General features: G+C 36.6%; 2 protein-coding genes across 2 annotated transcripts; one reads left to right on the plus strand and one right to left on the minus strand.

Moving 5' to 3' along the window:
• Nucleotides 1-188: 188 nt before the first annotated feature.
• rcor1 (REST corepressor 1) lies at nt 189-6,559 on the minus strand. Its single transcript, XM_039669282.2, has 13 exons — nt 5,972-6,559; nt 5,815-5,874; nt 5,238-5,318; nt 4,108-4,160; nt 3,751-3,912; nt 3,394-3,512; nt 3,133-3,211; nt 2,851-2,901; nt 2,524-2,727; nt 2,272-2,349; nt 2,103-2,160; nt 1,747-1,982; nt 189-1,585 (listed from the first exon to the last, which is right to left on the minus strand). Exons 1-13 carry the CDS (start codon nt 6,126-6,128, stop codon nt 1,544-1,546), a joined length of 1,380 nt encoding a protein of 459 aa, XP_039525216.2. The 5' UTR covers nt 6,129-6,559; the 3' UTR covers nt 189-1,543.
• Nucleotides 6,560-9,587: 3,028 nt separating this feature from the next.
• On the plus strand, nt 9,588-11,589 carry ankrd9 (ankyrin repeat domain 9). Its single transcript, XM_039669266.2, has one exon. It carries the CDS (start codon nt 10,385-10,387, stop codon nt 11,246-11,248), a length of 864 nt encoding a protein of 287 aa, XP_039525200.1. The 5' UTR covers nt 9,588-10,384; the 3' UTR covers nt 11,249-11,589.
• Nucleotides 11,590-12,109: the final 520 nt, after the last annotated feature.

Consider the following 12,109-nt stretch of genomic DNA (forward strand, 5'->3'; position numbering starts at 1 on the left):
TATATCAGTTATAATTAGAATATTCTAGCCTATATAGAAATAATTTTGCAAATCCCTACGCCTTACCTGTTGTGATCAGCAATTTTCTTCCAAGCTTCTTATCACATATTATAACTAATGATTAATAACATATAATGGGTTAAATATAACAAAATGTGATGTATATGGGTTGAATAACACTCAATGCATTTGACTGTATAAATCCATTAGGTTTAATATATATGGGCCAGTTTATGACCACATTAGCTTCCACCCACACACAGACACACATAATTTCACCCCAACCATGTACATGTTATCTGCACACAAAACTTTAAAAGGAGTTCACACATGTATGGTACCATTACAGTTATTAGAAGGGAAAAGTTGGTCGAAATAAGTGAGTGCGCATGTATTTTAAATAATAACTTATTCCATTTCCAATTAAACATACAAAAAGAAACAATATTATGAACTCATCTACCGTTGATTTTAACATAATTAAGGACATATTGAAAAACATCAAGCATGGAATAGTAGAAATTTAGATGTGCTGCCTTATTTTAAAATTCTTAACTACACATGGCAATTCATATGTTTAAACACCCATTAGAGGGTGAAAAGCTTGACCTTTGCATGAAGAATTGTCAAAACACCGTTTGTAATAAGATTTTAAAAATCTAAGCAAAAAACAAAAAACTCACAAAAAAAACCCCTCCCCATTCCATTACAACACTTTGCTGTCTGTTCTTACAGTCATCAGCCTCGGCCAAGAGATAAAAATGCATTTCGAATACACCATGTACAAGGGTCCATGATTAAACACACATTATATATATATAATATATAATGACCTAATACTAAACCAATTCAATTCACTTGAACAATTTTAATTCTCATTCTTTTTTAAAAGAATAATAAAAATGGTATTACATTTTTTTTTTAATTTCAACCACACTGGCATTTCATTTTATATATACAGTGCAGTTCTAATAATTCAATTTTATGCAAATAAATAGCTTAAAATTCCAACCAGACATCAAATAAAAAAATGAAATTAAAAAATAAACGTTCAAAATAACAAATCATTTAACTAGATAATATGCTACAATAATAAAAAAGTAACTGGAAAGGGATGTTGGATTTGGACCAGATTAAAGTCCTATGAATTTTTAAAGAAAAAGAGATGGTCAAGTGACATTAAACTCCTTCAGACAAGAGATCTTTCAAGACCACAATTCATTGTTCAGTGACATTGGGATGGGTATATGGGTGTTTTATTCCCCCATAACAGACCAATTACCATTTGCAGAGAACTGCTGGAACACCAGACAGAAACTATACTTCTGTTGGCAGTGACTATAACGATGGTCCTAGTTCCTAGCTTGGTGAAGATTGTGCTCCCATGCGGTAGCACCTGTTATGGAGTCCCGGGTTCAATAGGGTAGAGAGGAGGAATGTCTATAACGAAGAGGCTTCATTTGAGGCTGTTGAAGCCTTAATGCCTCTAACGCACAGCTGCGACATCAACTGATCTGAGCTCGTCTGACCGCTGTTGAAGAACTCAGGAAACTGAGGGGTTCTGTGTTTCCAATGCTGTTTGTTCCTAAAAAATATAATTTGATGATCAAAACCATATGTAGGAAAAACATCCTTCAATTAGAGCAAGAATTTTCAGCCTGACTGGAATACAAGGCAGAATTTTGGTGGGAAAGCCCATTAACTAAGAGGCATTGATGGGAAATTGAGAGTAGAAGAGCTACTGACCTCTGTCTGGTTTTCTGAAGGCCCCGGGGTGGTCCCCTCTTCAGATGACACCTCCATCTTCTCTTCATCTATACCCTTACGTCCCTCGACGCCGTGCTCAGCTTCCCACTCCTGCAGGACCTCGTCCAGGTTGAAACGACGCCGGTAATTCACAAAGAAGTTTTTCACTTGAACCACAGACTTGTTGCTGATCACATCAGAAATGGCTTGGAAATCCCGTCCGTACTTCCTTATAGCTGACAGAGGGAACCGAGGATTGACCAGAATTTCACTGCTCAAAACTTTTGACTTTTTCAAAGTAATTTAAATAATCATTCTTTATCCAACAACCACTTGAGAAATGTGGCCAAAATTACCTTGTACTGCAAGCAGCTGCTCTTCTGTGGTCCAGCGGGTATTAAATTTTTGATTAGCCTGAGGAAAACAAAGCACATTTATATCTATTTGTGAACAACATTCATGCATAAAAATGGTAAATATGGCCCTCTATGGTGAAAAGAATTCTAAAGATGTGAATATTGTTACCTCAGATGGCCTGTACTCATCCAAACCTGTGTCTAGTTTATCTCTGAGGGCACTATTGTGCTGTTTGATGCTCTGAATCTGTAACAAGAGATAAGGGTTATTTGCATCATTTTCAAAGTTCTCCATTTTAAACTATAACATCCTTCTAAACTGCCTCACTGTCTGTCTGATTTACTTCTAGCTCAGCCTAAAGTCTCAAATATAAAATACTGAGATGAAAGTTATGTTGCTGAGAAGTAATAAAACTCTAACCTGTCGTTTTATGGTGATGAGCTCCATATCCAGCTGTCTCAGAACACTAACTGCGGCCGGGCCGCTGCTGGACATCGCCGTCACATCATCGGAGATTAAATGCATTCCTTTAGGAGGTTTCTTCTTCGCTCTATGTAGGTTCCTCCCAGCAAGTCCCTGTACCTCCTTCTTAACATGCAGAGACTTCTCTGCGATATTCACTGGCTGCGGAAACACACAGAGCCATTTGAATCTTTGATTGATGTAAAACATGTTTATTGATTTATATTGAATGTATTATTGATGTAGCAGGTTCAACAGATTTCAAATATATATTTAGAATGGCACCTTTTGCACAACTGCAGGTTTTGATTCTTGTTTTTCAAGTCCAGCAGTTCCCTTTTTAAAAAAAAAAAATAAATAAAAGATAGATATCCATTATGTAAAGTGTAGCAGCACTGTTAAAAGTTAAAATAATCGAAAACAATTTTACTAAAAAAAAAGTAAAGGTGATTTGAAGTTTTTTTTTTAAGAGTTTTACACCCATTATCTAATTATGTTATGCATAACCAAGACGTTATTGCTGAAAATCTGTACAAAATAATGTGCAGAAATATGTCTTTATATTACCTCTTTCTTTTCATCCTTATTTGGCTCAATTTCAGCATCCCCTGGAGATTTGCGACCGTTTTCTTCTCCTTCATCACCACTACATGAAAAATAAATGAAAGTTTCAAATATGACATTTCCTTTCCAACAATGACAATGTTGTTTTCTAAAAATAGACCATGCTAGCTTTCCATGACAGCACAATCTTTGATCAAGACTCAAAAAGCAAACACACACACACAAAAAAAACACCAAACATCCTATTAATATCTTCATGCTGACCTCTCCTCTCGATCTCTCTTCTGTTTGCGTGCATGGCGGTCCATCACACTCGTTTTGCTGCGCGTTTTCTTCCATGAGTAATAGAATCTAACCAGGCTTGCAATTGACTTGTCTGGAAGCTAGTACAAAAAAAAAAAGTTTGCAAATCAAACACATCAGCGATGGAAACATTATTCATAATCAAAGCTGACACTGATTCAGTTGTAGTTGAGCCAAAGCATTAGAATTTAGGACTTGAATCGATTAATAATCTGGATTTCGGAGGCGCCTCGTGTGTGATTATCACTTTGATTTGTGAAGCTGCTGAAGTGAATAATTTATTTTAATGGTGAGAGTGGTTTCAGCCATCTTACTCACCATCTGCTGGATGCGGTGAAATGTTTTTCCGTGAAAGCTGAAACCCTGTTCAAACAGCACCTTGTCTTCAACTGTCCACTCATCTGGAAAAGGGGTGAAGTTGGGAAGATCTGCCAAAGATTTTTCAATGTTGTGTTTGTGCCAAAACAGCATGCCCAATGCCTGTTAAAAACAGAAAGCTGATCATTCACTGACATTGAAGACTGTTAAAATTAAAAACAAACCTCATGTTTGATGCGGTAAGATTCAACTAACGCAGTGTAGAATATTCTACCTTATCTTATGAGTTACAATTAAAGCGTATTGAATCACAATCATTGATTGTGCCTACAAAAAAAGTCAACATAATAATTTTACCTGCTCCATATTGTACCCATGTTTTTCTTTGGCTATTGCAATATACTCATCCACTGTGACAAAAAACAAAAACAATCATCAGAACATATATCAAAATCAGATCTAATGTATAAAACTAAAAACCCTTGAAAGATAAATATTTATTTTACATATATTATACATTTCTTTGAATTAAAAATATTTAATACGTACGTATAGCCTCCTCAGCGCTACTGAGTAGCCTATATTTATAGATGAATTGTGGAATTTCTGTGCCACTAGAGGCACCAAACAGAATTTAGGAATAGCATAATGTCATACTACTAATATTCTATGCAAACTGTAGAATTAATATGCATCTCACATCCCATCTTTAAAGATAGAAAGTATTACAGACATCCCACCTTTCCCTGAAGCTCTGAAAGTCTCAGGCATATTAACAGCAGGTTCTTAACATCCACAAATTATATACAATATCCTGGAAATTGAGCGAGCGAGAGAGAAGCCCAGTTTCCATCTGGTATTGAGATGCGTTTTCTATTACAAATGACCAGCAAAGACACATTACCATTTACTTGGAATTATCATGGGTTTCAAATGCTTCTCTTGTGAACTGCTTGCATGATTCGGACTATTATTTCATCACACTACACTGTCTACTGATGGCGCATGAATACTGTTGAATGAACGAACTTGTGTTGAGTGGATAACAAAAATGAATAATATGATTTAACACTCTGTAGCAATGCATGAGTTTGTGCAGGGTGGGATGTCTGGTATTATACAGTAATACTACTACACATTACACAACTTTGAAAATTCATTGGCAATCTGAACACAGCAATTGTATTTCATTGATTGGACAAACAGTCCCACTCCACACTAAACTGTTGGCTTATTATCCCATATTGGGCTAAACGGATCAAAATTGTGTCAGCATTCAGTTTCTGTAGAAATTAACTACAAATGCCTCTACGTATTAAGCTGTGTGAGTAAAGTAATTCACCAACAAAAAAAATATACACTTAAGTGTCAGAATAAGACTGGGTAACATGGTAAAATTTAAAAAAAATGCCAATATCTGCATAAGAAAACAGTTTGTGCTGGTTTGTTATGTATACAGCCAGCTAACATCCACATAAATGACTCACATTTGGCCTCTGGTATGCTCGGATTTGGAAACCACACTAGCATTCCCAGATTTTCTCTCTCTTGGCTTGCCTTTGCTACTTCTGGTGACAAAAAATATGAGAAATTAGTGTATTAAACAAGAACACATCCATCTAGTTTAATTTCAAACAATCAATTTTACTAGCAATTTTTCACTCAACGGCCTTTTCCTAAATGCGTTTAATACATCCAAGCCATATAAAAATAAATTAAAAAAATAGGTAAAAGAGAAAGGTTGAAAAATAAATGTAAAATTAATTTAATGAACGCTTTTCAGTTTGACAGCGATCAGGTGCTCATTATCCTCTACCTCAAATTTCAAATATCAACCAGCAAAAGTTTTTCTTTCATCTTTTGTTTTGTTTTAACATCTTTGTAAGCTATAACTGGCTACTTTTAATATAGGCTGCCAACGAGACATATAATTAAATTATTATTGTTGCTGAAGATGAAGGGCACTGAACGGACGAACTATTCCAACAACGAATAGTGTTTGAGGCTATTACGCCATCCACCCTGTGCTGTCAAAGAAGCTTCCAACACTCAAAAGTCACAAACCAGGATCATAGTCGGGAACAACTGCCTGATACTGCAGTCCAACTCGCATCCCGCCCGCACCTTGAGAGCGACAAAAGAACAGATTAAATAGACTGATTACATTCATCCGAAGTGTATGAACTTGTGAAGAGGGACCGAGGCTACCACCGTGACTTACCATGCTCGTCATCACTTGAGGAACCCGAACTTCCTTCCTCCCATGAATGGTTACTGTTCCCATTTGAAGTAAAACTTTTGGCCGGATTATTTACAGAGTTTCTGCCCCTTCTTTTACCCGATATCTCAGTGGTGCCCTTCTCTAACATCGCAGGCATCTTGACAGCGAAACGCAAAAGAGCTTGAAGAACTTGGGTTCGCTGGCTGCTCGCTATAGCTAAGCTAACTCAGCTCAACTGCTCTGATCTGAAACAAATAACACCGTCCTGCACTAATGCAAACTCCCCCAACTGGGCATATAGCGCTACGAATGCTTAAATATGTGCATCGAACGCATAATATTTCCCTCAGTTGTAATAATAAGTGACGTTTGTCTTTGAAAGCCGATAAAAGCACATTAGGCAGCAGTGCTAGCAGTGCGGCTGCTCTCTAGCGTTAGCTCTCTCTCTCTCTCTCTCTCTCTCTCTCTCTCTCTCTCTCTCTCTCTCTCTCTCTCTCTCTCTCTCACACACAAACACACACACACACACACACACACACACAAACACACACAGTTTCTAACTCTCTGATTGACCTGCTTTAACTAATGTCAGTTCCTCTTCAAGTCAGAAATGGTGCAAGCTTCTGCTTATAAAAAAACAAAAAAAAAATCAGGCCAAGCGTGAAAGTATGGAGTTTGTCTAGAAAACATCCACGTGCATCAAAAGCAAGACTACGTATATATACTAGTTCTATACTCCGTATATTGACTAGTTCAGTGAAAAGAAAACCTTATGCTTCCTTGAGTGCAATAATGTATCCAAATCCGTGTGGTCTCCCTCAATGGCAAACAGTTCACATTTATTCCTTAAAACTAACTATATTTTCATTAGTAGGGCATATTTATTACCAGGAGCCAGAGATGGGCACACATACATTAAAATTATTTAATTACAAATACTTACTCATCAAATGTATTTAAACAAAATACAAAATACTGCTGCAAAAAAAGTATTTTAATAAAATTTAATTAAAATAGCCTAAAAGTAATTTAAAAATACAAAATAATCTTATAGTCTTGTGTAGTGTGAGAGTGAAGTTAGATACTGTACATGTAAGGGTATAGAATATCAGAATATCATTTAGTGCAGAAGATGCACTTTTAACTTACATGTTGCCACATACTATCATGATTAAAGATCATTACGCATAACACTTATTTGTATTACACAAATACTAGTTAACACTGCTGTGAGGGTGTTTCTAGTTCCACGCTTTGACAAAGTTGACATCCTTCTCTCTTCCGACTGCCATTATCAATCTCTATTTATTTTATTTTTTTGAAAGTTGTGAAAACACGGTCGTGGCATTGTTCTTCTTTTGCTATTAGAGCAAATGGGATCACAAAAAAATTAATTTAATGTAGTCTCTCATTCACTGCTATAGAAGTTTACCCAACTATGATGCCTTCCACTAATGAGAAACCCGGAAATGTGAACAGGGTCAATAGGATGCGTCACATCACATGATTTTATTGCCAAAAACTGTAAAAGCAATTTGTTAGTCCTATTTGAAAAAAAAAAAAAAAAGAAAATTAGTCCATGATTTAGGCTACTCACCCTCAAGTCATCCTTGGTGTATATGACATTCTTCTTTCAGAATAATACAATCGGAGTTTACTAAAAAATGTCCTGGCTCTTTCAAGCTTTATAATGGCTGTCAATGGCTGTATATATTTTAATCATAAAAGTGCTTCAAAACCGCAACTTTTCAGGAAATGGATATTTTTAAAATAAATATTGTGTTATCAATGTTGATGTTGTGGCTTTATATGTGGTCAGACACAGGCATGTGACGTTATATTTAACATTCTACAAAAATCAAGCTCAAATGTTACAAGGTTTTTCGGACCTGTTTTGTCCATCACGGCCACAACATGAGGGGGTTGAATCTCATCCCCCTTTTTGAGCATTGACATACACTACCCAAACTGTTGTAACGGTTGTAATTCATGAACCCTTTGGACTAAAGAATTATGGTTGGTCTCTTTTAAAAGAAGACACCCATTATTTTTGGTCTCAGAGAGTCACAATGTTAGTTTTTCCAAAAGATTGAGACTGTATTTATTTACTTTGGAGTAATTGTAATTTTTATAATTAATAATGACTGGACAATAAGCTATAATAATTGAAATGTGATTTTCATATTTTGTGTTGTACCCAGAGAGTGGTAATATTTTGCATATTTAAGAGCTTGTAATCTGATGTTATGTTTAGTGTGTGTGTGTGTGTGTGCGTGTGTGTGTGTGTGTGTGTGTGTGTGAGAGTTTGATGATTTATGATGTTGTGTGCACTTCTGTATCTGTCTTTATTGTTGTACAGCTTTGATGTTAAGTTTTTGTTAAAATGTTGTGACCCCAGGAAGAATAGCTGCTGCTTAATGTAGCAGCTAATGGGGATCAAAATAATAAACATAAACATAAACACTTGGCAGATTATTGCCAAGTGGAATAAATGAATAGAATTCAAGTTTAGAAGTTTAGGTTTATTGTTATGAAATGGAATAATATATATATATTTCTTTTATTAAAAAAATATATAAATTAGTATAGGTTTCAGCCTAAAAATGACAGAAAGTTAAAGCCATATATCTAACCAAGTTGTGTTCCAAATTTGAAGTTTATTTCACAAAAATTTAAGTTCCCATGAGATTTTTTTTAGGCGTAATACAAAAAATAGACCATTTCACAAGATGTAAACAACACTGGTCCAGAAGCACTTCCTGTTTCAGTTTGTAACTGTTTTCTTTATTTCACATGTAAAGAAAACATCTTAAAGATGTTTGTTTAACTTTTTGATTCAGTTTTAAATGTTCTGTTGGTTGTATTTTATCCCAGCTTTTATGTAGTGTTAAAAAACTGAAACAGGAAGTGCTTCTGGACCAATGTTGTTTACATCTTGTGAAATGGTCTATAGCCACCGGGTAACATTGAATTCCATTGAATTTAATTGTGCGTATTCTGTCATAACATGTTAATACATTTCGACATTTAACATGTTAAAACATCACTTCTGTCACAAAATATGGAACCTTGAGACTTTTAACAGGAATGAAAGTGAGGCTGTGAGGGATAGGCTTCAGTGTTTTACTATAATTTATGTGTTTTTGGATTGTTCTGCTGATGAAAAACTGCAAAATATCTTTCCAAGGAATTTCAGTAGACAAAAAACTACAGACAACATGAGCTGTGGAAAATTATACGCTAAGTGATCTAGGAGCTTAAAGCTTTTTACAGCAGAAACACGGTCTTATTATTTTAGCCTATTATATATATATATATATATATATATATATATATATATATATATTCTCCTCATTGAAAGCAATACGAGGATACATGAGAATGCATAAAATGGATAAATCCAGCCCTTCATAATCTCATATTGATATACCCTGATCATATAATTAAAGTAGCCTATTTACATTATTTTACAAGAGATCTTTTTTGTATCCGTAAGCAGAAACTTTTTTAAACTGATACTACTAATAATAATCATTAAAATAACCAAAGAGTAGAGAATGTGTAAGTAATGAATTTAGTGATAAACGTACGTATCTATTTTTTTTTCTGAAGAAACAAACAAAAAACAATCATATCCGCTAGATGGCGCGCATGCTCCTCAACAAACATCTCAGTCACACTTTGTTTGATTAGGCTCCATTGTTGTTTCAGACATTCCCATCGCGTCTGCATTTCTAAATTATTATCGCCCAGTTTTATTAATTTTGACTTTAACATAGGCTACTTTTGCCCTTGACTTCTTCCAAAAGAAAAAAACGGGAAAAGATAGCGTCTAGGCTATCATTAATATAACCCCGAGGAAATTTAAGCGACGACACTTGATCGTTTACCACCATAAATAATAGGCTAAACTTTTTTCAGACTGGTATGGTAAACAGATCGGGTACTGTAGATCACCTCGTGAAAGAGCGCATGGCTCGTCGTGTGGGATATTATGCAACAAGAGTCGCGGTGAATGTACTGAATGCGCGGGGTCACTCGATATCGCCCAAACATACGCACACATGTGTTAATGGATGCGTCCTATACTAATAAGGAAAGGTTGGAGGCACTTTGCACCCTCGTGACGTGCGCCAGCATCCAATGGTAAAGAGCGGAGCGATATGCGCAAAGCAACACGGCTGTCCCAGTGCCCAGCATACAGTATATAAACTCTCGGCTGAGTTTGTAGTGGGGTTTGAAGGTGGGTGGACGGTTTAGGATTCAGTCGTACGAGACTACCACCTTATTGATTATTATTCCGCCTGGTCTCCTGGGTTACATCTATATCCTGACAGATGTGGCTGCATTGAACACCACGAACAATCCAAATAGCCCCCCACTAAAACGTTTAATATAACGGCGGAACTCGCAATGCCTTTGAAACTGGGGATGTACGAGAGTCGCGCGGATTATAAATCCCCGAAACAATGCCAAAAAACCTCATTTGCATTTTATCAAGCTGTACGGGACCTGTTGCCGGTGTGGGTCCTGGAAGACATGCGGACAATGGAGGTATTTCATTGGGAAGAGGACGGACAGGCGTGCGCGTTCTCCCCGTCAGAGGCGTTTCTGTACGCACTGGTACACGATCACCAGCAGTACGCGCGCTATTTACTCAACAGGTTCTCCGCCCGCGCGCTGGAGATGCCCAGCAGAAGTTTCTGCTGCTGCCAGGCATCCACCACACCGCACCTGGCCATAGCCGTCCGCTACAACCGCATCAACATCCTGAAAATGATCATGGACACCATTAAAGACTTCACAGACTGCGAGAGACGGAGCTACCTCAACCGTCACGGATGCGTCCACACGGACGGCAGCAAGACCGCGCTGCATCTCGCGTGTGATCTGGTGCGTCCCGAGTGCTTGATTCTTTTGCTGGGTCACGGGGCCTGTCCTTACGCAAAGGACCTGACAGGGAACACCCCCCTGGACTGTTTACTCGGACAGATTTGCCAGAGTGACTTCGAAATGCGGACGAAGCGCGTCTGCCTCGGCTACCTCATTTTATTCATGCCCACATTTCGCTTCCAGATGAAGAGACAGCTGCAGGACAATGCCGATGTGTGGAGGGGTCTTATAGGAGAGCAGGCCTTCCAGTTGCTCTCAGAATCATCACCTCCTTCACTGTTCGTTCAGGCCATGCAGAAGCTCAGCCAGTCCATTCCCAAAGAACAGCTGGACTCACTGCCGGACTTTTTGAAACCCCTGGACTTCAGACTGGATCAAGTTTAATGTAATAAAGCACATCTCTATTGTTTCTTCAAATATTCAGGTTTGTGTGTATGTGACAAGCTCTGTAAATATGTGAATAGCTAAGTTAGGTGTTGCACACTAGAGTACCAGCATTATGAAAGAAACTGTACAATTATTAAATATATATATTTTTTTTGCATTTGTTGTCTTGGAGCTTCATGTTTAATATTCAGTTCATTCAAGATGCATTCTCGGTCTTTATGAATGAAAAATTAGACATCTCATCTCTGACTTAAACAGGTCACTCTAAACAATGCTGGGTTGTTTTAACCCAAATTTCGGTCAAATGTGGACAAACCCAAATATTGGGTTAAAAATGTGATTGAAAATTTGAACTTCAACTTTCACTTTCAACTGTAATTTTTTTAATTACACTTTTAACCCAACATTTGGGTTTGTCCATATTTGACCCATATGTGGGTTGAAACAACCCAGCATTCCTTGGAGTAGTGAATTACTTATCTTTATATTACAATTTCCTCGCTTTAGGATAATAAAATTATAAAGCGCTAATGAAAATAATTCCAGTAACAAAGATTATGCAGAAGAAGCCAAAAATGCTAAACAAACCAAAACATATGTGAGTTTCTTCAAAGCTCTTTTGTGAAATTAATCAAATATGCTGATTTCTTATTATCAATGTTGAAAACAGTGGTAGTGCTTAATATTTTTGAAAAAAAAAACTATTTTTAATCAGGATTCTTAGAATAGAAGGCTCAAAAAATACAGCATTTATTCAGAATATTTTGTGACATTTAACTGTCATTTTTTATCAATTAATTAAAAAAGGAAGAACTTTTGATCAATTATAGTGTAAATTGAAGTTCATTGGAAAATTTG

The sequence above is a fragment of the Pimephales promelas genome, chromosome 15 (genome assembly GCF_988280905.1).
Source record: "Pimephales promelas chromosome 15, fPimPro1.hap1.1, whole genome shotgun sequence".
Lineage (NCBI taxonomy): Eukaryota > Metazoa > Chordata > Actinopteri > Cypriniformes > Leuciscidae > Pimephales > Pimephales promelas.

Coding starts and splice junctions, on each gene's coding strand:
- rcor1 (XM_039669282.2), bottom strand. CDS start 6,128: ATGCCTGCGATGTTAGAGAAGGGCACCACTGAGATATCGGGTAAAAGA. Junction 5,875..5,971: donor CTCAAGTGATGACGAGCATG/GTAAGTCACGGT, acceptor GTCGCTCTCAAG/GTGCGGGCGGGATGCGAGTT. Junction 2,350..2,523: donor TCATCACCATAAAACGACAG/GTTAGAGTTTTA, acceptor CTCTTGTTACAG/ATTCAGAGCATCAAACAGCA.
- ankrd9 (XM_039669266.2), top strand. CDS start 10,385: ATGCCTTTGAAACTGGGGATGTACGAGAGTCGCGCGGATTATAAATCC.